The sequence below is a fragment of the Molossus molossus genome, unplaced genomic scaffold, assembly GCF_014108415.1.
Source record: "Molossus molossus isolate mMolMol1 unplaced genomic scaffold, mMolMol1.p scaffold_m16_p_4, whole genome shotgun sequence".
NCBI lineage: Eukaryota > Metazoa > Chordata > Mammalia > Chiroptera > Molossidae > Molossus > Molossus molossus.
In genome coordinates, this window is record NW_023425377.1 from 24,175,239 (window position 1) to 24,202,103 (window position 26,865).

General features: G+C 42.3%; 1 protein-coding gene across 2 annotated transcripts in view; it reads left to right on the forward strand.

Moving 5' to 3' along the window:
- HTR4 (5-hydroxytryptamine receptor 4) overlaps positions 1 to 26,652 on the forward strand; it is a 135,103-nt gene extending 108,451 nt beyond the window's left edge. Inside the window, exons 7-8 of one of the 2 annotated variants that reach the window (XM_036240244.1) lie at positions 1,605 to 2,173; positions 26,344 to 26,434. In XM_036240244.1, the coding sequence (XP_036096137.1) occupies positions 1,605 to 2,173; positions 26,344 to 26,434 (660 nt within the window). Of the gene's footprint in view, positions 1 to 1,604; positions 2,174 to 26,343 lie in introns of both variants that reach the window. The other variant, XM_036240245.1, reaches the window with a different exon arrangement.
- Positions 26,653 to 26,865: the final 213 nt, after the last annotated feature.

A 26,865-nucleotide genomic window follows, 5' to 3' on the forward strand; every position in this document is an offset into this window, starting at 1 on the left:
TCAGTAGGAAGATAGACTATAACCTTATAATATACTATAAGATGCTCAATTACTTGTGTATTTTATTACACAAGTAGTAACATTTGTGTGTAATATATACCATATTGTATATATTTTTATTCATGTGTATATTCACACTGGACACAGGCTGGTCTCAGCTGTGTGCTTTGTCACACAGCTCTCTTTAGCCAAAGGCTATTCATAGAGAAGGCTGATAACTAAGAGCTGTCAGCACCGAAGTTTATAATTGGGAGAAAAGTCATTCAGTCCTTCAAACAGGATATAGGGTATCACAGTATCCAATACGAGTGAGGAATGCAATGCAAACAGTGTCATTCATTGTATTAATAAAGAAGGAAAACCCCATGTGATCATCTCATTATTGCCAAAAATGCATTAAAAATTTTCAATATTCATTTATGATTTTTAAAAGTCCTCATCAAACTAAGACTAGAAGAGAACTTTCTCAATCAAATAAAAAACATTGGCAAAAAACTTACAAGTATCATACTTAATAGGACAATATTGAAAGTCTTTCCTAAAACTGGGAATGTCACGGTGGTCTCCACTCTTACCACTGTTATTCAGAATTATACTGGAGCACTTGCCAAGTTCAACAATGCAAGAAAAGATGTTACATATATTGGAAGGGAATAAATGAAATTGGCATTATTTACAGTTCACATGAATGTGTATGGAGAAAATTCAAAAGGATCTAAAGATGAGATATTAGTAACTAATTTAACAAAGTTGCTGGATACATAGCCAATATACAAAATTGTTTATTGTTTGTTTGTTTGTTTGTTTTTGCTGAATTCTACCTTCTGGCAATAAACAGGATTTAGAATTTTAACACGGTACCATTTGCAATAGAATAAAAAGTCAAATACTCAGGAATAAATCTAACAAAAGATGCACAAGACATTTACACAAAAACTATAAAATATGACTAAAATAAATTTTAAAAGACTTCAGGGAAGGGCAAGCATAACCATGTTTGTGAACGGGAAGACTTAACGTTGTCGAGATACCGGTTTTCCTCAATCATTCCATTCTAACGCCAGTAGAACTCCTTAAAGATTTTTAAAGAAATGGGTAAGCTAATACTGAGATGGTAAGAATAGCCAACACAGTCTTGAAGAAGATGAGTCACAGTTTGAAGATTTTACTATCAGATCTATTGTGTGCAAGCAGACAGGGAAGGGAGGATGGGCAGTTGGTCCTCCACTGTTGGTTGGGTAGATAGAACGAAGAGCAATTTTTGTCCCTATTTTATTTCTATTCTTCACTGGGGCTTCGGCCCCTTGTGGGTAGACAAACCCTCTGAGCCCTGAGATCCAATCATATTCCTTTTCTACCATCAAGTTTCTAGGCTTATAAAAAAAGAAGAAGAAAAAGGAAGCTCTGTTGATAAATCTTCTCTCCTCTTCCCTTGATTCTTTTCTTTTATTCTTTCTTCCCTGCTCCCCTCCTCTTCCTTCTAACTTCAATTTCTCCTTTTCTTTCCCCTTCTTCGTCTTTCTCTCACACATTTCCTCATTCCCCTCCCACTTTTTCCTCTTCACTTTTTTTTTTTTCCCTTTCTCTTTCCCTCCACCCCTCAGATAGAAAAAAGGAAGTTCCACCAGAACTCTAACTCCACGTACTGTATCTTCATGGTCAACAAGCCCTACGCCATCACCTGTTCCGTGGTGGCCTTCTACATCCCGTTTCTCCTCATGGTGCTGGCCTATTACCGCATCTACATCACAGCCAAGGAGCATGCCCATCAGATCCACATGTTACAGCGGGCGGGAGCCCCTTCGGAAGGCAGGCCCCAGCCGGCAGACCAGCATAGCACTCACCGCATGAGGACAGAGACCAAAGCGGCCAAGACCCTGTGCATCATCATGGGTTGCTTCTGCCTCTGCTGGGCCCCATTCTTTGTCACCAACATCGTGGATCCATTCATAGACTACACGGTCCCTGGGAAGGTGTGGACCGCTTTCCTCTGGCTCGGCTATATCAATTCTGGATTGAACCCCTTTCTCTACGCCTTCTTGAATAAGTCTTTTCGACGTGCCTTTCTCATCATCCTCTGCTGTGATAGTGAGCGCTACCGAAGACCTTCCATTCTGGGCCAGACTGTCCCCTGTTCAACCACAACCATTAATGGATCCACACATGTGCTAAGGTGAGCTCCTAGGGGCTTGAGAGGTTTGGTTTATCTGCGTGGGTCAGAATGCTGGGTCACTGTCCAGTTTTCTGTTTCCCAGAGGGGTTATTCTTGAAAACAAGTGCAGTGTTGGCACAGATTAAAGAAAATATACCATCTGGTCATGGAACAGAGTAGTGGGAAAGGGCTCAGGCCCTAGGGGAGATTGACCTACTTTCAACTCCATTCTCTATAGTTTGTGACCTTGGGCAAGTCATTTACCCATTTGGAACCTGAATATCATTTTCTTTTTAAATTGAGATTATAATGTTGATATCTATATGACGGGTTTTGTGAGGATCAAATTAGCTAATATACATAAGAGCACATGGTACAGAGCCTGTCATCTAGTAAGCACTTAGTAAAAAAATATCATCTACTATTTTTTATAAGTAGTATTTTAGGGTAGTGGTTAAAAGCATGGGCTTAAAGGGAAAATAGACTTTATTTTGACTCTGTGTCATGACTAACCATTTATATAATCTCTCCTGGTTTTACTTTCCTGAACTATAGGGGGGGAAAATGATAAGAATAACAATATCCACCTCATAGGGCTCTTGTAACACTTAGAGATTGTGTTCCTATAGAGTCTGACACATAGTAAACACTCATAATACTACTAATAATGTTATTAATATTAGTAGGAGGAGTGATGGATAGCATATTGCCTGATACCCTAAGAGGACCGTAAGATAACATGATAAACTGAAATAAATAGAATGATAAATATGCAACACTCATGCCACGTGACAGATGGTATGATGGAGTTATGGACCGCTGGAATGCGGATGTAAGAAAGAGGCTGATTTGGCTTAAGGGAGCCAGGGAGAGCTTCAGAGAACAGCATTTTATAGGCACTTGAGACCTGCAGGAGAGATCGAGGTTGCCATCCCAGGGAGAGAGAACAGGATGAGGAGGAGCTGGAACATGAAAGAGTTGTCCCCAAGATCACCTAGGTTGATGGAAGTGAGAATGCCTTTGGACTTCAGTGTTCAGTGATCAGTCATGATGCCCCTTTGCAAACCCCGAGGATTTTCTGGCTACCCTGGCCTGGAGGTGTTCTCAGTTGTGAAAAGCCATGTGGGATCAGTGTATTCATCCTGGAGCCAAGATGAACTGTCAACGCCACATTTTTTGTCTCTGCCCTGAGATGCGCAAGATTTTCTAAAGAGCAGCTCCTTCTTTGAGACAAGCATTTAATTTTTCCGATGATGACGGTATTCAGCTGTTCTGGTGGCTGAAAATGGGGGCATTTGGATTTGCATGTGGAAGAAAAGAGGAGGAGAAAATAGGGATCGCCATGCAGTATAAACACCTTGCCTCAGGGGCTGCTCAGAAGCATGCCTTCAATTTTCTGCCACCAGTGTGGGCAGACTTACAGCTGAAGCCTCGACTGGTGTTGCCATTCCAGCTGGTGGAAGGGCCTCCAAGGATACTCCTATAGGCTAACATTCATAATAATTATGGCTTCGCCAGTGTCATGGAAAGGCTCCAACTATAAAGTAAAATGTGTGTACAGGAACTTCTGTGTGGGTGCCAGATCGTTTTTAGCTATTGGAGCTCGCAGTTGTCTGAGCACAAGCTGTCGACAGCTTACAAACAGAATGTGCTTCAGCAGTGCGTTTGCTAAGCCAGTTTAGAACTGGGTGGCCTTTCTCATAGAAACAGTCATAGAAAGAGTTTGGGGTTTCTAGGGCAGCCCAAGAAACCCTGCTTTACTAACATGTATGGTTTTAGCCCTGCTGTTGCTGGAAATCGGCCGCATTTATAAAGCAGAGACAGCAGCTTAGAGGGGGCCTGTGGATGCACCGTCCACGCCTCAGTCCTTGCATTTCTTCGTGGTCACGGAGGGTGCAGGAAGTTGGTCGGAGGTACTTTGTGGTGGGGGGGTGAGGAATCTCATAAGAGTGGGGGCCGACCATCCAGAGAGGAGGAGACCTTTGGAAACCTGAATCTGCTAACGCGTAAACCTTGCAAAAACAGGAATCCTGCCTGTTTTATTTGCTGCTACATACCATGTACCCAGTCTACCGCCTGATATATAGGAGGAATCCGACCTCTTGATGATTGGATTAACAAATCATACAGTTAATTCTCCAGATCAATTTTATTAACACAACTTAAGAAAAATTTACGTTTTTCTTAAAAGTCCCACAGGCAGGATATTAACAAACTCAGATGAATCCAAGGAGTATACAACCTGAACAATCAAAAGCAAAGTCAGTTTTTGCCCTGCTGGTCCTGCCCTAGCCTATATTTTTCTTGGCATCTGTGCTGCTTTAGACTATAGAATTCCTTATTTAACTCCCATAAGACCAAATATTCCTTCAGGGTAGAAACTATGGCTTTCTTGTATTTATGTACCATATAGTCCCCTGGGAAGCAGCAGATGTCAGATGATCAATACATTTGTGCTGATGAAATGTCTTCATGCTAATGAAAGATTTAAAAATTAAAAATTATGTTTTTTAATTTTTTTTCTGAGACTCTATAAAGTATAGAGGACTTAGTCTGTAACCCAGGAATCACACTGGGGAGAGCCAGGTCATCACAACACTCTGAAATTGTGGGGCCTTTTCCTCTTAAAGTTTTTTTTTTTTTTTTTAATTTTTTTTTTCTTTATTGATTTTAGAGAGAGAGGAAGTGAAAGGGAGAGATAGAAACATCAATGAGAGAACATCGATTGGCCGCCTCCTGCGTGCTCCCCACTTGGCCCACAACCTGGGCATGTGTCCTGACTGGGAATCAAACCGGTGACCTCTTGGTGCAGGGGTCGAAGCTCAACCACTGAGCCACACCAGCCGGACAGTTTTTTTGAAAGAATGGAATTTCACTTTTCCAGGTTGAATTAAAATCAGGCCAGTCTGGCCTCAGTGGTTTAGAATGATAGGTCTCCCGGGCTTAGTGCTATCCTTTGGCCCTTGGACTTCCATAACAATTTATCATTAAACAGGCAGTTGGGTAAACAATGAAATGAAATACGCTTTTGTAAGATATTCTTAGAGAACTCTGATCACTCAGAGTATACTAATATGCACAGTAGCAGAGACGCAGGCAGTTGTGATTGGTTGTTTTTTGTTGGATACATGTCTTCTTTGGGATATCTAGCCCACAATCAAAATAGAAGTGAAGAGCCCTGGCCAGTGTGGCTCAGTTGGTTTGGTGTCATTCTGTGTGCCGAAAGGTTGCCAGTTCCATTCCTGGTCAGGGCACATGCCCAGGTTGGGTGCTCAATCCCTGGTAGGGAGCATGCAGGAGGCAGTTGGTTGATGTTTTGTTCTCACATTGATGTTTCTCTCTTTCTCTCCTTCTTCCTCCCTCTCACTCTAAAAATCAATTTAAAAAAAATCAAGCCCTGGCCAGTTTGGCTTAGTGACTAGGCATCAGCCCTCAAACCAAAGAGTCTTGGGTTTGATTCCTGGTCAAGGGCACATATCTCAGATTGTGTGGGAGGCAACTAATCGATGTGTCTCTCTCACAGCAATATTTCTCTCTCTCTCTCTCTCTCCCCGCCCCTTCTCTCCTTCCCTCCCTCCCACTCTATCTAAAAAAAAAAGCAATAGAAAAATATCCTCAGGTGAGGATTAAAAAAAAACAAAGAGCCCTGGCCGGTTTGGCTCAGCGGTTGGAGCGTCGGCCTGCGGTACAGAGAGACCCGGGTTCGGTTCCCGCTAAGGGCACGTACCTCGGTTGCAGTTTGTCCCCGGCCCTGGTTGTCGTGCGGGTGGCAGCCACTCGATGTGTCCCTTCACATCGATGTTTCTCTCTCTCTCTCTTTCTCTCTCTCCCTCCTGCTCTATCTGAACAAAAAAAAAACACAAAAAACAAAAAAGTGAAGATACCATTTGGTTGGCTGATAATTTGTCTAGATATATAGGTTACATAGTCCTTTATAAATAGTTTCCAAACTTGAACTCTTGTCATGTAAATGTTTCTTGGGGCAGTGTTAATTTGTGTGCACATAGGATTAGAAAGAGACATAATGCCAGCATGTGGGCCGTGGGTTCTAAGAGGTTCCTCGTGTGTGTGCACTGATTCTTAGTGAATTTGGAGCAGGCTCTCACTCCTGGTTACATCCTCAACTTGGTCCTATAGCTGTTTTCCTCATCTTCCACTATCTTTCTTAGTCATATAGGAACCACCTTGCCCACTCTAGCAAATGTACACCAAACATAATGGCAGAGAAGGGAGGATCTAGCCTAATGAGAAAACACTGGCTACATTTCTAATTGAGTAGGGAAGGAGACAAGGATGCCTCGTCCCCTGTACTGTTCAACATTGTACATGCAAAATCCAAATGACAAAAAAACCAAAATACAAGGTATAAAAATTAGGGATTGGGGGGGGATAGTAAAGCTGCCATTATTTAAAAAAAAAAAAAAGATATATATATATATATATATATATATATATATATATATATATATATATATAAATATATATGATCATCTACCAGGAAAATCCTCTATAAACTGTGAAAACTGAGATTTTTCCCAAGAAAATGCAGACATTATCAGATATTAGACTCCTATATACTAGAAAGAACCAATTAGAATGGGAATTAGGAAAAACACTACCATCCATGGAAGCAATCAACTTGCTTTAAAAATGTAAAAGAACAATGTGAGACCTTTATTGAAGGAAACTTAAAAACTTTCCTGAAGGAAAAGGGCAGGGGTTCACTGTGAACCCAGATGAGGTTGCTATAAATTCAAGGTTTTCATCTGAAGATACAGGAAACTCATCAGCAGGTTCACAGATTCTGGAACTTGATTTATAGGTTCTGAGGTTAGATTCATGGTAACTGTGTACTGAGCATCATACATGCCAAGCACTGTGTATGAGCTGGTAGAACGAGAGTTGGTGTTTCAGTAAGCTCACAGCCAAGGAAAGAGACTCATAAGCAAATAATCACAGTCCAGTGGACATTGCTGACGTTGTACTCAGGTTTAATGGGAGCTGAAGGGATTGCTACCTCACCATCAGTTTCCTTGTCATCACCAATTATGGTCATCCAATCTCCACTTCTGTTCCTCCAGTAAGAGAATCTTACTACCTGATGAGCCTGCTCAATGGTTGGGCAGCTCTAGAGATGAGAAGTCTTCCTTATATTGAGTTCAAGTCTCCATCATATGACTTCTACTTACTGGCCAAAGCTCTGTCTTGAGCAAGAGAAAACCAAGATACATCTTTTTATTGACATGACCTTTCTGTATATTTTAGTTATGTGTCCTCTCTAAGGCTTTTCTTTTACAGTCTGAGTATCCCAATTTCTTCCATGCAACATTATGGAAGGTTTGGAGAACATAATCATGTCCCTTTACTTGTAGCCTTTATTTTTAATTTTCTTGATCATTTATTTTCTTCAAAGTATGGTCAGTAGACCACTCACGTTAGAATCACCTGGGAGCTTAGTAGAAAGAGAGACTCTTGGGTCCCATTCATTGAATTGGGGCAGGTGAAGGAAAATGACATTGTGGCCAAGAGGACTCTTATGCACATTAACCTTTGAGAACCACAGTTTTGGACTTTCATGAATCGGAACAGTCCAGTATTTGTTAGCATTGATTGTGCCTCAGGGTTAACACACACATTATACTTCTTAGATTATTTTAGACTCTCTTAAAGGGTAATGATTTTATCTGACATTAAGTAGTAAAATATGGGAGAAAATTTCTACAGAAGCTTGCTTTGCTCAGTCATTCTTTAAGCCTTCAAGTCAAGTGACTCTCTTCCTTTGGGCAGCAAATGTGACCATAGTCTGGGTGACAGGAGACAGGAACAAGTCAGATTGATTTCATTCTAGGGTTCTTTGTCCATTGGATAAATGCCAAGGATCTTGCCAGTCTTGTTCACCGCTGTATCCTCAGAGCCTAGTAAAGTACCAAGAACACTGTGAGCTTGACAGGGGATGGAGGAATGGTTCTATCCCTTCTCCCTGACCTAGCTTTTCTTCTGTTTAACTCTCTCTATGAAGATTGGCTCACATGATCTAAGACACAGTAGGGACTAGGGTGCTGACCGTGACCTCAGAACAGAGATTTTCTCTATGGGAAATCTGGTGAGGGTTCCAGTTTTGGTTTCCTGGGTAAATGATCCCTGTCCTGCCTATCTTACTACCTCATTGTGAAAATCAAACCAGACAATGGATGTGAAATTGCATTGCTATCTGCAAAGTTCTGTCCTCATGGAAGAGATAATTATGTTATAAGAACAGGCTATAAGTTAGGTAACACAAGCAGAGATTGCCTTAAAAGTTTAGCTTGGGGGATGGGTTTCTCTCATACCAGGCTTAAATCTCTTCCCTGGTTCCTCAAGTTTAGACCCTGCTCAAACCTAGAACACTCACCCAATTCCTGAGAAGTCTGAGAACTTGTGCAACCACTTTCCAAAGAACTTGCTGTCTGTCTAACTTGGCTCTTGGCTACCATCCTTCATCACCTGCCTGATTGACAGGTTTTCCATCGACTTGGAGATCCTTAGAGCTATACCATCCAATATGACAACGACTAACTACATTCCAAGTGCTCAGTATCTGCATATGAGTGACTACTGGATAAGAGGGCACAAATATTGAATATTTCCATCATTGTAAAAAGTTCATTGTAAATAGAACAAAACAGCTCTAGAATTAGCTGAACCTTCTTTTGGAAGAAGGCAACATGTACTTTTACTCAGGCTTACTAACTCGTATCAACCAAAGCTCAGTAATAAGTGAACTGATTCTAGTGGATATGCTATGTAAGTCTTTGACATTTCCATGCACAAGATTAGTATATTCAGACTTATATATGGAATCAGTAGAGGAGGAAAATATGAGGACAGAGAAAAACTGTAAGTGAGAAAGAGGCAAAGAGAATGACGTTCCCACAAGGGGGGGAAAAGAACAGTAGAAGAAAAAAAATTCTTCAGGATTATTGCCCCTGTTGTTTCCTTTATAAATAGCAATGATAGGTCTGGCCAGTGTGGCTCAGTGGTTGAGCGTCGACCCATGCACCAAGAGGTCACCGGTTCAATTCCTGGTCAGGGCACATGCCCAGGTTGTGGGCCCGATCCCCAGTGGGGGGCATGCAAGAGGTGGTCAGTTGATGTTCTCTCTCATCGATATTTCTCTCTCTCTCTCCCTCTTACTTCCTCTCTCTCTAAAATCAATAAAGAAAAAAATAGCAATGATAGAAATTTATGATTGTATTTATCTTTTGTTTTTTGTTAATTATCTGTCTCCCCAGTCAGACTGGCAATAATGAGGGCTGGTAACATGTTCATTTTAGTCCTAAAAGTTTCCCCAGAGTGTAGCACATTGGTCAATTAATGCGTTTATTGAATGAATGAATGAATGAATGAATGAACGAACGAATGCTTTTATCAGACCGTATTGTTCACCTAGGCAGTGTATACTCAAATACGTTTTCACTACTTTTTAAAATATTTATTAATTCCATAACTGGAATAGTCATTTTTTTCTCTGTGAAACCATTTGCCACCTTCGAATCTCAACACACCAGAACTTCCCTTTTATTTATTTATTTATTTTATTTTATTTATTTATTTTTATCCTCACCCAAGGACATTTTTCCATTTTCTATTCAGATAGAGTAGGAGGGAGAGAGAGAAAGAGAGAGAGGGAGAGAAACATCGACGTGAAAGGGACACATCGAGTGGCTGCCACCCACACGACCAACCAGGGCAGGGGACAAACCACAACCGAGGGACGTGCCCTTAGCGGGAACTGAGCCTGGGTCCTTTGGACCGCAGGCCGATGCTCTAACCACTGAACCAAACCAGCCAGAGCCAGAACTTCCCTTTAAATAAAGGTTTTCGCAGGTTGAATTGAAAGATTACCCATGGATGAGAAAATAATTTAGGTTTGATTTACTTTGGATCCTGAGAGGATTCTACTGATGTTGGAAAGTTGTTTGACATTTAAAAGCCTTTTTTTTTTTTTTGGTCTTTACCTTGAAATGGAGGTTACAATTGGATTGAGCATTTACCTCATTGTCTTGAGCCAAAGCAGACTTAATCTGGGTGAATCAAAGACGGATGAGAATGACCTTGCCCTGTCTCTCCTGACCTCCCCCAGGGCTGGCGACATCATTTGTAGGCCCAGTACAAAATGAGAATGTGAGGCCTTATTTGTTCAAAGGGCAGGAAAAAAAAAATACCATTAAAGTATTAAAATGTAGAGCCTTTTTCTTTCATCCACAGTCTGTCTCTCAACCTGTCACGGTGTATTTGCTATTGACCTTTTCTCTAGTAGAAAAATAAAATACAGTTTTAAATTCTTAGCCTAAAATTTATCATTCATCTTTATATTGTGCAGTGCTAGTTTTAAATGCAATTACAAATAAGAGCATTGGACTTGTATGTGGCATCACCAAAATTCCACAAATTCCACAAATGGTATTTTTTATTTCACTTCTTGATATGCACACATTCAACCATCTCTCTTCAGCTGATGGATGAGTCAAGGGCTTAAAGAGAAAGGAACTGTGCTTTGCCCTCTTATCCTCTCTTTCTGGGATGGTATTTTCAGCACAAGTGCTTGGCTGATACAGGGAGGCCCGCGAGTGAGGAGAGACTTGGTAGGGCTTCTTGGTGGTTCCCGTTCCCTAGAACATCACTGCTTTCCTTCTACATTAGGCGAGCTCTGGTTGCAATGGAAACATGGCCTCTCAGGGCTGTCAGCATTCCCAGTTACTGAGCCATAGCCATGCTGACCTGAAGCATGAGCACACAGTTCTGGTGGACCCATGCAATTCAGGAAGACGCACAGCGAATACAAGGTATGCAGATTATAGAAGCTGCTGCCAGAGAGCCAATGGAAAAAAGAAAAACCTTTCAAAGGGATACTGTGTTCACTTTCTGTTTTTTTTTTAGTCTTGCTAGACACTTGGTGCATGTGGGTCTACCAGAAGTCTGTGTTCCTGGGGCATCGCAAGTGCGATGGGGTGACAAGGAACTACAATGCACCCACGTACTGGGTCACCTCTGCCCACATGCACTCTTTGTGGTCCCATCAGCCTTCACAAGTTCAAAGATAAAGTTATGGAGGATTTTAAGATGGCAACAAGCAGAGCATTAAACCAAATTCTGGGTTTCTGTGTGATGGCGCTGGTCACACAGTCATGAAGCTGGTACTGTCGCCTGTCCTACCCCAGTCGCAGCCTGAAGCAGCCTCTCAGAAAGGTGGCTCCTGTGGAGATCACCCTGGGACAATAGCAAGAGGGGCATCAGGAGAGCTTCCCGTATGTCACCAAACACTCAGCATAAGGAAAGTTACTTCTGTTTGTAGAATGTACCTGCAAAATTTTAGTAATCAAGTGGTTTAAGCTGCCTTTCAGGGTGCCCATTTCTGGACTACAGTGCCGAGGCCTAAACATTCTCCCCTCTACTGAGAAAAGTTCCTGCCTCTGACTTAGAGGAAGGTACGTTATCGAAGGGACACCCCACTAGGTATAGCCTAATGGCTGTAGGTGCTGGAGTTGGACACACCTGGGTTTTTGTCCTGCCTAAGACCTGGTGTTGACTGTTGATATAACCTTTAGCACGTGACCAAACATCTCTGGGTCTCTGTTTCCTCATCTGTAAAATGGGAATAATATTAGAACCTATCGCCTAGGGCTTTTGTTGAAGTTAAATACGATACATCATATGCTCAGAGCTGAGCCCAGCTCTGTTTCCCAGAAAGCACTGAATGAATGGAAGCTGCTGTAATTGCTGTTATTATGATTGTATATATAGCATCATTCCTATCTTGGTTAAACAACCTTATCTAGTTATGTTCTCAGCTTCCTGAACGAAATGAGTCAGTAGAAATCTCTGTGTTCTACTTGGGGCTCTTTAAACAGGAATGCAGTGCTCCCTCTGCTAGAAGAAAAGCCAGAAATGAATTAAATTAAATTAATCACACTGTGTATAAATAATTGTTTAAGCAACACAAGACAAGGTTCGTTTCCTGGGTACATCACGCACTGGGCTGAACAGTTGGGACTGTTATTTTGAATATGCCCTGCGGCTTTTCAATTACCTGTAGGCATTTCTTTGACCCAACATAAAACATGCTAACCATGTCCAACAAGATGGGTATATTCTGTGTGAATTTTTTCCTCCTGTGGTTCTGCAAATGCACCTGTTGTTAGGGTGTTAGGGTTCTGCGTAGTAGCCCTCTGAGATTGGTGCCCACAATAGAGAGAGACTGTGCATGGCACCCTCAGGGTAAGTCCGCAAACAACTCAGCTCGGAGATGCCCAAAGTGGTTTATCTGAGCTCCAGGATGGGGACAGTGTGGTGTGGTGCTCTGACCCTTGACCTCGGCTGCACACTGGAGCTACCTGGGAGCCCTTCAGTAACATGTGAGCCTGGTTCCTTCCACCTGTAGAGATGCTATTTTCATTGGTCCATGTGGAGATCAAAACTGTGTATGTTTTAGGAGCTCTAATGGGCAGTGGATTGAGAACCACCGGTGCCATGGAAACAGTGGGAAGCCTGTCTCTCATCTCTGACTGATCACTAAGCAGTTATCATCTCTCTGCACCAATAAAATGAGGAAGTTGAAGTCGAAAATGCTTCAGGTTTAGGCCTAGCTCCATGTGTTAAACTACTGAGATAGTGTGGGTTTAAACCAATAGTTTTTTTTTTTCTCTCTCTCTCTCTGAAATTATTTATTTCTAAAATCACTCACTATTATTTTTAATTTTTTAAAAATTTATTTTTTACCCAGCTGGCGTGGCTCAGTGGATTGAGCGTCGTCCTGTGGACTGAAAGGCCCTGGTCTGGTTCTCCGTCAGGGCCAATGCCTGGGCTGTAGGCTCCACCCCAGTACGGAGCATGCAAGAGGCAGCCGATCCATGTTTCTCTCTCACATTAATGTTTCTATCTCTTTTTCCCTTCCTCTCTCTCTTACAAAAAATCATTAAAAACATATTTTTTAAAAATTTATCTTTTTCCCTGGCCAGTTTTTCTCAGTGGTTAGAGCGTTGGCCCGTGGATCTGTTCCCGCTAAGAGCATGTACCTTGGTTGCAGTTTGTCCCTGGCCCCAGTTGGGGTTGTGTGGGTGGCAACCAGTCGATGTGTCTCTCTCACATCGTTGTTTCTCTCTCTCTCTCCCCGCCCCCCTCCTGCTCTATCTGAAGATAAATGCAAAAATGTCCTCGGGTGAGGGGAAAAAAAACGTATCTTTCAATAACAGTTGACATACAATATTATATTAGTTTCAGGTGTACACCATAGTGATTAAACATTTATATTTATGTCTATGAAGTGATAAATCTATTCCCCATATGACACCATATGTCATTGTTACAATGTTATTGACTATAGTCTGTGTTTTCAATCAGGGGCTGTTTTGCTTACCAAGGCACATTGTGCAATGTCTGGGGGCCTTTTGGTTGTCACAGCTGGTGGATGCTACCGGCACCCAGTGATAGAGGTCAGGGGAGCTGCTACACGTCTGACAATGCACAGTCAGCACCCCTCCCAACAACAGAACAGTGCTGAGGTTGAAGAACCTGCTTTAAAACTACTCCTCTGGGCTTCACAACAAAGAACCTCCTTGCCTCTGCTAGGGAGCAGCAGGAGAGGTCTTTTAACCAGCAGGTGCAGATGCTTTTATCTGCTCTCTTCAGTGCATTCCCTGCACCTGTGGGCCCTCTTCATCCACATCCATTCCCAGGACGAGATAAGGGGGGAAAACCCGTAGCAGGTGATCGGTGTTTTGGGAGGAAGGGCCCTGCATTTCTGTGGTTCGAGTGTCGGTGGTAACCTTGCAGAGAAGCCCTTCCCACAAGGCAGCTCCGCGAGCTTGTTGCCTTACAGCGTGTACTTGGCAGGGACACAGCCCTCCCAATTTAGTCAGAGCAGCTGTTCAGAAAGGAATCGCCTCCAAAGCACACTGAGAGCCACCAGAACCACGCCCCCGTGTAAGCGAGGGTGTCGTCCGAAGCAGAACGGTGCAGGTCCCTGGCCCATAGCAGGTGTTGACACACCAGAGTGTGTTCGGAAGAGGGTAAGCACCATGATTTCCTTTGTGGAATTCATAACATATGAAGAACAATGTAATCAGCACTGTTTTTATATATCTGAGGACTTTTACGGGAAGAGGGACCCGACTTGTTCTGCATGGTGCCAAGGGAGAGAGGTAGGATCAAAGGACAGAAGTTCTAAGAATACCTGTTTTAATACACAGTACAAATTTTAGTGCACAACTGTCTTAGCTGGGAATTCCTAATACAGGAGCAGGAGAAAGTTGGGTGGCCACCAGGCACTTAGAAGTGTTGATTGACGGTCAGTCACAGCAAACATTGAGTGGTCGTTATTCAGCATTGCGGAGGAAGGGCTGGGACATGGAGGCTGTGCTCAGACCCTTCATTTGTGGTTGTGAGTTACAGAACCACAAACGTCCTCCACAGTGGAACATGAAAGAGAGTAACACCCACTTCAGCCGCGTCACATTTTGGTTGGTTGAAGCCGGAGACCTCCTGGAAAGACCACCAGTAGGAAGAGGTGTGCCCGGGACCATTCTGGTTTTGTTTGTTTGTTTGTTTGTTTTGTCTTTTTATTTATTTCTTTTCTTTTTTTTATAAATTAATTTTTGTTACAGATGTTTCTCCTTTTTCCCCCACTGATTCCCCGCTCCCCCTCCCTCCCTGCCCTTTCCCAAGCTTTGTTGTCCATGTCCATTGTTCATGCACACATGCATATAAGTTCTGTGGTTTTTCTCTCCCCCACCACCCCCTCTTCTGGGGATTGTCAGTCTGTACCCCACTTCCACGTCTCTGGGACTACCCCATTCCTCAGACTGTTATGTTCATTATATTCCACAAATAAGTGAGATCACATGATACTTGTCTTTCTCTGTTTGGCTTGTTTCACTTAGGATGATACTTTCTAGGTCCCTCCATGTAGTCTCAAAGGATAAGAGATCTTTATTTCTTATAGCTGCATAGTACTCCATTGTGTATATGTTCCACTGCTTTTTTATCCATTCGTCTACTGATGGACACTTGGGCTGTTTCCAGATCTTAGCTATTGTAAATAGTGCTGCTACAAACATGGGGGTACATATATTCTTTCTGGTTGGTGTTTCAGGCTTCTTAGGGTATATTCCTAGAAGTGGGATCACTGGGTCAAATGGAAGTTCAATTTTTAAATTTTTGAGGTAACACCATATTGTTTTCCATAGTGGCTGCACCAGTCTGCATTCCCACCAGCAGTGTACTAGAGTCCCCTTTTCTCCACACCCTCGCCAACACTTGGGACCATTCTGTTTTGCCTTATGATTCTTCTGGCAATCTGCAGTTGGCGGAGAATTTAGACATATCTAAGGCAGAACTACATCCCGAGGCTGTAAAGCTGCTCAGTGGTACACAGCTGACTTGATGCCTGAGATTCCGTTGGAGGGAAATACTGTCATATCCACCCATCAGGATACATTTCTGTTGCGTGAGGCCTTAATAGGAATGGAACTACTGTTTAAAGATTTGTAGGGTGAAGGGACCCTAGGCTGGGATTAAAGAGACATGCCCTCAATCTGGGTTTCACGTTCTTCCTTTTTCACAGAGAGGCAGTTGGGACCAGGGCTTCAGGCTCTGAAACCGGCAAGGCAGGATTCCCAGTTTAGGAGGAGCCAGGGGACCAGTGGGATAGTTCGGTGTCATGGGTAAAAGCATAGGGCTTGGTATTTGATGGACTTCAGTTGGACTTCAGGTTCTGCCACTTTAAAGCTGTGTGATCCCGGGCAAGTTTCCTAAGCTCTCAGTGCCTCGGTCTCCTCCTGTGCCAAATACAAGTAAAGGTGGTACTCACCCCCTAACACTGTTGTGAGGGCTGTGAGGGATGCTGTACATATAGAGCCTGGAACACTTCAGCTACTGATAAATTGTGTTCTCATTGTCCACATCATCATGCTTTTTAGCAAAATGTCAGGAACATGGGTTAATGGGACAGGGTCCTGCTTCTGAAATACTGGTTCATTGTCAGAACAGGGTCCAAGGGGAAATGGTGTGCTGTCAGAATCATAATATCCCCTGGGCAGTTCCTGAGCAATGAATTGAGGGAGAGTTCAAGGACTTCCATTGCAAGGCTAGAGGAACCGTGGAGAAGGAGAAAGTTCTAGCCGCTGTCCTACTAACAATGCTGGGAAATCATCTTCCACCCCTGAGCGAGTAAACCCAATGAATGGCTTCTGGTTACAAACCCAGTGAATGGAGGAGTGGGCTCAATTCAACCAAAGAGCTAAGAACTAACTTTGCCCAAAATGATTCCAGAACTGTCTTTTCTCATTTCCATGCCGATTGCAGGTTATTTTTAACAAGATTCTTAGAAATAGTTCACACTTAGAATTGTTCTGAGAGAGATTTTTATTCTCTAAGAAATGGGTGAATCTATATTTTGATAAACCTAACAAATATATTTGGTGCCTGCTTATGTTCCTTTCATCCTTTTCTGGGTTTTACTTCCTTGTCTGGCTGGTACAGTGAAATGTTTTTCTCTGTGTGCGAATTGGCATTGCCTGATTTAAGTTTCTCCCTGGGGAAATGAGTATGTGTGTCTGAACACACACACACATATATACATATGTACATGTATATACATACATATGTACATACATATATGTGCATACACACATACACACACATATATATATACACGCTTGTCAAGTAAATAATTAGTTGCTTTAGGAATAATTGGCTTTTGGTTTTCTGGTGTAGTCATCGCCATCTTTGCCTTCATCATCATCATCATCATCATCACCACCTTACAATCTACCATTTACTGAGCACTGCTTTCTATACCACGCATTGATCTAAGAGCATTACATGTGTCATCTCTCTGCATCCTTAATGTATTCTATGGAGCAGGTATTATTATTCCCATTTTACTAATGAGGAAACTGAGACTCAGAAAGATTAAATAACTTGGACAGTGGCCTATAGCTAGTGAGTGGTGGGGCCAGGATTCTAATACATGTTCATCTTAGTTCAAAGACCTTGCTGTTAACCATGAAACTATACCCCTTGCTAGTTAACTGAAAACTTGTGAAAGGATTCGGAACATTTGATTCTTATGCACAGGAGGGGCTACAGAAGTGATCTGGTCAAATAACTCAACTATGCAGTTATCTCTTCTACAACCTGTCTGGTTGAGTTGACTGTCTCTCTTCCCAATGAGGGGTAGCTCATCATTACTATCCAAGGCAAACATTCTGTTGTTTGAATAGCCATAGCAACATTTGGTCAGATTTTACTTCCCCGTGTATTAGTATAGCATCTTTGAAGTTTAGAGTTGTTGTTTTTTTTATTTGTTTTTGTTGCAGATGTTTCTCATTTTTCCCCCATTGACACCCCCCCACCCCATCCCTAGCTTTGTTGTCTATGTTAATTTGTCATGCATACATGCATGTAAGTTCTGTGGTTTATCTCTTCTCCCCCCGAACCCCCCCTTCTCTGAGGCTTGTCAGTTTGTACCCCACCTCTATGTCTCTGGGTTAATTTTGTTCATCAGTTTGTTCAGTTCATTATATTCCACAAATAACTGAGATCATGTGATATTTGTCTTTCTCTGCTTGGCTTGTTTCGCTTAGCATAATACTCTCCAGGTGCTTTCATGTCGTCTCAAAGGGTAAGAGATCTTTCTTTTTTACAGCTGCATAGTACTTCATTGTGTATATGTACCACAGCTTTGTTATCCATTCATCTACTGATGGACACTTGGGTTGTTTCCATATCTTAGCTATTGAAAATAGTGCTGCTATGAACATAGGGGTACATACATTCTTCTAATTGGTGTTTCAGGTTTCTTAAGGTATATTCCTAGAAGTGGGATCACTGGGTCAAATGGCAGTTCAATTTTTAACTTTTTGAGGTAACACCATAGTGTTTTCCACAGTGGCTGCACCAGTCTGCGTTCCCACCAGCAGTGCACTAGAGTCCCCTTTTCTTCACACCCTCACCAACATTTGTTGTTTGATGATTTGTTGATGGCGGCCATTCTGACAGGTGTGAGGTGATACCTCATAGTTGTTTGAATTTGCATCTCTCTGATGATTAGTGATGTTGAGCATATCTTCATATGTCTCTTGGGCATTTGTATGTTCTGTTTGGAGAGGTTTTTATTTAGGTCCTCTGCCCATTTTTTAATGGGGTTCTTTGTCTTCCTTTTGTTGAGTTGTATGAGCACTTTATATATTTTGGAAATTAACCCCTTATCTGATGCATCATTGGCAATTATGGCCTTCCATATAGTGGGATCCCTTTCTGTTTTGATAATTGTTTCTTTTGCTGTGCAGAAGTTTTTTAGTTTGATGTAATCCTATGTGTTCATTTTTTCCTTTGTTTCTCTTGCCTTAGGTGTTGTATCAGTGAAAATTCTGCTCTGTATAATGTCTGAGATTTTGTTGCCTACATTTTCTTCTAGAATTTTTATGGATTCATGAGTTACATTTAAGTTTTTTATCCATTTAGAGTTTATTCTCGTATATGGTGTAAGTGAAGTTAAGAGTTTGATAGCTGGAGGCAACAACAGAGCTCAAACAGTCCATTGGTTTTTAAATTTTTTCTGGTGTGGAAATCTTTTGTTCTAATAGACTCTTCCTTGGAACTGTGAACAATCAAACTACACGTGCTTTGATCAAAACAGATGTTCACAGTGGGGGAGATGTGCACAGAAACATGACCACTGACCCCATTTCGCCGATGTTTCATGTAGCCCTTTCGTGAAGTTGTTTGTTAAAATCTTGTTAAGAATAGCCTGAATAGACCGCTGAACCCAATATTTTACAGACAAGAACACCGAGCCCCAAAGATTTCAGATCTTGCTGGTATATCAGCAAAAGAACGAAAATCAGAATCCAAGTCTCAGAATTTCTAGCCCAAATCTCACTTATTCACTCATCCGTTTCCTTTTTATTACATGCAGCATATGGTCCAGGCACTGTGCTAGGCAGTGCGATACAGCAGGGCTCTGGACTGGCAAGGTTCCTGCCATAGGGTTCACAGTCGAATTTTTAACTGTCTCACTTCCTTTTGATGGTTCAAGACCTGCTTTTGGATCCTCCCTACCCCCCTTACCCACACACTCAGAGCATCCTGGACAATTTCTTCTGCATTTTTCTTCCAGAGCTTTCCAAAAGACTAGGCTCTAGGATTGTACTCAAGGCTGTTCACATATTTGGTGATTTTAGGGTGTTACAAGTTATCATTTTTTTCTACCTCTGATTTTCTTTTGGGACTAGGTGTATAATATAACCATGGAGAGAGAAGGGATTTTACATATATCATTCAAGAAGATGGAAGGGCCATTCAGGCACGTAGGATTTTAAGCTGTAAATGCTAGCTGGATTGAGTTGCAACAAAATAACCTTGAGCAACACAGTGTGACTCACAGTGGGAAGCTAGTGAAGGGCATACAAAGCTCTTGCCTACTCCGACCTGGTTTTCCAGCTTATTTCCTTCAACTCTCTCACAACCCAACTCCTATGCAATACGCACGCAAGATTGATCCATTTCTCCCAAATAATTAGTGAATTCTCCTGCCTTGGGATGATTACTTCTGCTGCTTCAAACACTTTTTCTGACTTTTCTGCCTGGCAAGAGTCTACTCACTCCTTGCGGCGTGGTTTTAGTACGAGCACTCTAAACTTTCCTGATCCCCTCCCCATCAATCTTCAAGTAATAACAGTCGCTTCCTCCTCTGGGCTCTCTTACCACTGCTTCTCCTTCTCTTGGAAGCTCAGCTCATTCTGTGGGATCCTAAGGACTTTTATGCACCTGACTCTTATCTAGGCAGCTTCTCAAGAGCAGGACTTTTTTCTACCTACCACGTCTGGGAGTCCAGAGTGCCTGGTTGGTGAAGGTGCTTATTTCGTGATGCTGATGCAGTGAGACTTGGAGTTGGATGGCCTGGTTCAGATCGTGGCTCAACTGCTCCCTAGATGTTGCACCTGGGCAAGTTACTAAGCCTCATTCCACTCAACTAGAGCTTGCAAATAATTAAACCTAGGGGATAGGATTATTGTGAAAGTTATATAAGTCATGATTTGCTTATTTAGCACAATCATTAGCACATAATAAACAATAAATATCGGCTGTCTGTATTAGAGGTCCATACTTTTTAGGCATTTTCTCCTAGATATTTTAAGGTTCTGTCATATAGAAATAGTTCAGCAGAGAAAGCAGGCAGTCTGATCCCCCAGACTCCAAGTTCCAATCTTGTGTCATTTAGTAATTGTGGTAGACAATGGAAAAAAAAATCTCTCAGGCATTTGGTTTGACCTTAGTTATATGTGCATAGGGAGCAGTAGGGAAACAGGTGCATTGGGATTAGAAGCAGCCACGCCCACTGATTTGATCTTGCACTTTGGTTTGTTGAAACATGGACGTAGCTGAGGTTCATCAATACCCAAGGCCACGTGGTTAGGCATTCCAAACTGTACAGACTCAGCTCTTTGGGGTACTTTCTGCAAGGAGCACAAAATAGCAGAAAGAGCCCTGGCCTGCGATCCCAGAGCTTCCGTCAGTGGATGCGTTGATTTACGTCCTTGCCAAGGCATTGCGCTCTCTGCAATCCAATTTTCTCATCGTCTGCTGGGGCTGTTGTCACTCACCCGCTACTTTCACAATTTGTACCATATCAGCATTCTACCCAGGCTATTATCGATTTACTATTTATCTTTAAATACACATTTATTCTGAAATATATTTGTAAAGGAAACTCTGTATCATGATCTTAAATGCAAAACCATGTAGAGAAGATGATTTACAAATAAATGCGATGGAAACAAAAATTAATATTTGTATAAATTATTATTAAATTTTAACTTTGCCCTTTTGCTTGCCAAAGGCTCTGAGCCTGAGGCCTGCTCTCCATTTATTAGGTATGAATACCTTATTAAAGCCAGAATGGGGCCAAACTGAGTCTTTCTCTTTAAAAGAAGTAGAAAGATCACCTTGAGAAGGCATATACATGTCTAATCACTATGTTTTACAGCTGAAACTAATATAATATTGTATGTCAACTGTAAGTGAAAAATAAAAGAAAGATTTTTTAAAATAATAAAATAATTAGGAAGAGTGAAAGAACCATCAAATTCCCTTACTGAGATTCAAATGATTTAATGCTGTACCCAATGTTTGGCCTCTCACCTATGGAACACATCCCATGTGAATCTAAAACAAAGACGTTGATCTAAGGCATTGCCTTTGGAGTAATGTAATTTCCTCGTAACTTAGTGTGTGTGCTCACTGTTTATAGACAATTCAATTAGTTTCTATCAGCTCCTTGCACCCAAACACTCTATTTTTTCATCACATAAAGAACACCTAAAAATATATTGCTTGTGCTTCTCTGTACATTTTTTTTTTTTTTTGCCTTCTCATATTTGTGATTCATCACCAAGTCTTTGCTCATTTCTTCATTGTTGATGTCACGAAACCAGTAAACATCCCCTCATCCACTTTGCTAAACTGCACTGTTGGCGTGTGTTTCAACGCGTCCATTCTGATCCCTGATGAAGCATCACTGAGCGCCTCATGTTTCCAGCTTTGGCCCTTCCCGCTCTCCTGCCCTGCTCTTCGCTGCCACCAAAGGCTCTGGTTCCAAGCTATTTCCTGGATGAGTAGGAATAGGTGTATATCCACCTGTTCGGGGAATATCCTCTTCCCACATGCATAAGAATCACCTGAGAACACCTTTTAAAAAGTGAAAATTTCTGCTCTCCCTACTTTCCCTCTGCCCTCTTCCTACCCTGCTGTCAGAAGTCTGGTGTGGATCCTGAGAATCTGTGTTTGTTACAAGTACCCACGATAATTCTGATATACATAGTTTCTGGACCACTCTGTGCAAGATGACTCAGCTAGTGATTCTTTCCCTCCTCTTCCTCCTCCTCCTCCTCCAGTTCCTCCTTCTCTTTCTTCTTCTTCTGGAACACAGGTAATGATAAGTCGATTTCATCAAATGTTAATATTAAACTTTATCATAAAACTCTTCCCACCACAAAATGATTTCCATGCTTCCCAACGGACAAAATTCCAGGTTTGGGAGGCAGAATGCCTGATTTACACACTGGACCCACCACTACTCATCAATCAATCCATGCCCCATACATTGACCTACTTCTCCTGAAATTATCATAATACCCACCTTCTTTACCAATTTGTGTTGAAGATCAAATATGGGAAAATATATACAAATGCTTCATAAATTGTAGAGGATTTTTATAAAGATATTAAAACAAGAAGCTGTATTTTAAAAAACGTTTCTGGTAAAATATTGGAGATTCTTTTTTAATGACGTTTTGCATCAGGGATTTTGTGCAACTCTGCCAATGTTTCCGATCAAGCATATGTTCAAGGAGAGACAGTTGTGATCTCGCTGCATTTTAAGTTGTGGCATCTCAGCCCCTATTCCATCCTACCCAGATACACTTACCAGCTTTGCAGTGTAATTTCACAGATTCAGAAATTGAGGTCTTTCAGATCCTCTAATACAAATCCAAAAATTACACCCCCTTGTGTTTCCAGTGAAACCTCTTCCCTCCACACAGAATAGAAAGGATCAGATACTAACAATAGAATAATATTAAAAGCCAGATTTGAAGCAATTACCCACAGCTTTGGAGAACAGGCCCACACACAGCTGGTGCCCAATCAGGAGGTCTGTATCTGTCACCCACCATCTCTGCTACTCATACAATCAGAATGTCAGAGCTGCAAAGGATCTTATAGCGAATCCTCCTCCTCATTTAAAAACTGGGCAAGGGAGGCACAGGAAAGGGACGAAGTCATCAGAGTCACGCATGGAGGGAGGCTAACAAGGCATTAGAACCCAGGTTCCTGTCTCCTGGTGACTGCTCACATTACGTGTACAGACCTATTGTACTGGAAAGGGATCTCTTGGGGTGCAGCATATTGGGTCATAATTTTGTATCTTGAATGAAGACCTAAAAGGCAGATGACATTGAACTGTTAAGTGTTAACAATTAGATTGGCTCAATAGAGTAAACTGAGAATGACTTGGGCCAACCAGGACACGAGACCACCCTGCCGTTATTCTCATCTCCCCGTCTGCCCTGCCTAGAGGGAGCTGGTTGCAAGCTCTCCGTGGAGTTAGAGGCTGGGCCACTGTCCTTTCTCCAGGACCCCTCTCTTTGATGTGTCCTGAATACAAAGCAGCGATACCAGGCATCCCATCCATTAGCAAGTCCCCAGTAATCTCAATCTTTTTTTTCGTTTTTTTTTTTTGGTAGATCATGAAAAGCCTTCGTTATATTATATTTTTGCTTATTTATCATGCATAAACTTGAAAATTTTTACTGAATTTATTAGGGTGACCTTGGTTAATAAAATTATATAGGTTTCAAGAGTACAATTCTGTAATACATCATCTGTATATTGTATTGTGTGCTCATCACCCCAAGTCAAGTCTCCTTCTATCACCACTTATCCCCCCTTTACCTTCCTCTACCTGCCCCCGCTCCCTCTGGTAATCACCATACTGTCGTTTATGTCTGTCTTTATTTGTATCTGGCGAGATGACGTGAGACAGCCAACCTGACCTTTTGGAAACACTTCTCAAAGGACCTCCTCCATTTCCCCAACAGCTCTGGAGCCGTCTATATACCCCCTGTGGCTCTTCCTTGTCTTCCACCCTCTCTCCCATTCTTTGTTAGTTTTATTAACATGGCCCTTTTCTCTGACTCTGTCCTCCATGGTTTCCTCCTGCCTTAGCAGCGTTGTTTTCCTGTTCACCCAGCCTCCCAGTTCCACATCACAGGAAACACACATACCACTTGGGAAAGACCCTCCAGTAGAGGACAGGGGGCGCTGCAGGAGGGTCCTGTGTTAAGGTCTCAGTCACACTGTGTTTCAGGGGAGGGGGATGCATATCACACTGTAGGCTTCCTATAGGTGGAATGAATCTGTGCCCCTGTACATATTCCTTTTACCCTTGAGTCCATCATAGTGGAACATGAAAATGTTAGAGACAGGAGCATCTGAGCACAGGACTGAGCAGTGGTAAGTCTCAAGATGATGAGTAACAATATATCAGGACAATTAAGAGCACAGACTTTGGTATCAAAAATGACCTATGCCTGGCCAGTGTGGCTCAGTGGATTGAGTGTCGTCCCATGGACTGAGAGATCCCGATTTCATTCCCGGTCAGGGCACATGCCTGGGTTGCAGGCTCAATCCCCAGTAGGGGGTGTGCAGGAGGTGGCTGATCAATGTTTTTCTCTCACATCGATGTTTTTATCTCTCTTTCTGTTCCTCTCTCTCTAAAATATCAATTAAAATATTTTTTTAAATGACCTAAAAATGTAAGATCTGATCCCACCATTTATTAACTGCGTAAATTTGGGCAAATTATTTAAACTCTCTGAAACTGTTTCCTTGTCTGTTAAAGAGGTCTAAAATACATTAATGCATAACACACAGGTACTGCCCTAATGAGTGGTTGTTTATTGTTGATAAGAATGACAGTAGATAAGTATTATGCAAAGGGAGTTTGGCCAATGATAAATGAGAAACCCTTCCTTCCTTGCCTGCTTTCTTTCTATTCACTTTTTTTCTTTTAATAGATATGTTCAATGAGTGAGACAGATAAAAATGCCAGGGAGGGGTGATATGTAAAGGCATGAGGCTGCATCTTGAGTTATATAGTAAATTTACACTTGAAAACAGCAGGTAGAAAATCCGGAAGAGGAATGTATAGCCGAGGATGAATCAAAAGCTATGTTGAGAGCAAGTGATCTCATCATTTAAGGAAGAAATCTTGCATGTTCTGCTACAATAAGAACAGTCTTCCAACTGGACAAGAGAGAACATTATAGGGAGAAAGTTGCTGTCCAGGATTGATGGAAAACATTTAACTGTCTCTGAGCCAAAGCATATTATATCTCAGGGGAATTAAAGGAACTGGTTGATAAGACCTCTGATTGATGCTCTTTAGAAGCCTGGGGAAATGATGGCAGCCTGGAGACCAGTAAATATTGACCCAGTTGTTAAAGACATGCTAAAGCTAGACTCAGGAAACTACGGGCTCATAGCTTGAAATAGACATTACCAAAGTTCTAGGACAGTTATAACACAAATCATTTGTTGTCTCATTAAAAATAAATCGTGCCAATGAATTTTATTATCTATTAGGACAGATTTATGTACTGCTTGGCAGAGACATTTCAGCAAGGTCTTGGACAAAGTCTTCGATGGGTGGGTCCATTCTCAGTCAGTGGTGGTGCCACAGTTCTCTGTGCTAGCCCTGTCCTTATCAGTAGTTTCTTATCTTCGCCTAAAAGGCAGATGACACTACCCTGAAAGATCTAGGCAGCAATAAATTTCCTGACCTTCCTATAGGCTTGTAAAGTCCTGAAAGTCTAGTTGGAGTCAGTGCTAAATAATCACATCTTGAATGTTGAAATTGTTATGATGTAGAATGAATGATCTCTATCAGCTAAAATGACACCAAATCAATAAAGTGACATTTAACGGAGACAAATGTAATGTCCTGTATTTTGGCTCAAACAAACAAACAGCATAAACTGCACCCACGTAATGAAGCACCACAGGCATGGACAACTGTTTGTATCAAAAACATACAAGTGGGCAACAAACTCAGTATAAGCCAAGAGCATATTACCGTGGTCAGAAACAGACTCAGTGTTGACTGTATTCATGGAAGTCAGCTAAACTGATAGCGAGAAGTGCAGGGTGTATCAGGTCCACTGTGCCAGTTCGTGCTCTTTCCTGGAACCTTGTTTCAAAGAGAGAGAATCATAAAGTAAGGGTTCTGTTCAGAGCACAGTGTTCATTGTGGGCCTATTCTGGAAGCCATAATATACTATGAACTATTAGGGAAATGTGTAGCCTGGAGAGAGAAAACTTAGAAGATATAATTAGCAGAGGGAAGAATTTTAAGTGTGCCTGGAGGGCACTAGGAAGACAGGTCTCAGCTGAACATTAATAAACTCTTGCTAATAACAATGGCAGGCTCTTTTAGTCAAGTTGCTGGTTAGTCCCTGGAGAGTCCTGCGTGGGGGCTAAGCAACCATGCGTCTGGATGCACGGGGGCGTTCCTGCACTGGGTGGGCTCTTTGCCGAGATCCTCTGTGACGTCCGTTCCAACTCTGAGGTCTATGGTCTTCTCCCCTCTCCAGGGATGCAGTGGAGTGTGGTGGCCAATGGGAGAGTCAGTGCCACCCCCCAGCAACGTCTCCTTTGATGGCTGCTCAGCCCAGTGACACTTAGTCCCCGGGGCAGTGACTCAGAAGACAGCCATCCCTCCGAGAGAGGGCCAGGTCCTAAGCTGCTGCTTGTGCGTGACTGCACCTGGTATTCTCTTCACTCGAGCCGTCTGTCCGTCCGTCCGTCGGGGCAGGCACCCCATGCCCAGCGGGCTTTTCCTCCAGGATTCCAGCAGGCAGCATTTGAGGGCGTCAGGGGGGAGAACGGTCCCCTTGTTCACTGGGGGTTCTCCTCCAGAGATACCCCCCGTGAAGGGATTTTTGTATTTCCCAGAACTTCTTCTCTCTGGCATCTCGCCCTTGCCTCACACTGTCTGTTGTCCCCAGTCTGTCCCTTTACCATGCCTGGTTGGTCTGACTTGTGTTCCAAACACGATCACTCACTGTGTCCTATCTCAGCCTTCGGTGTCGCCCTCTTCGCTGTGCCTGCTCACA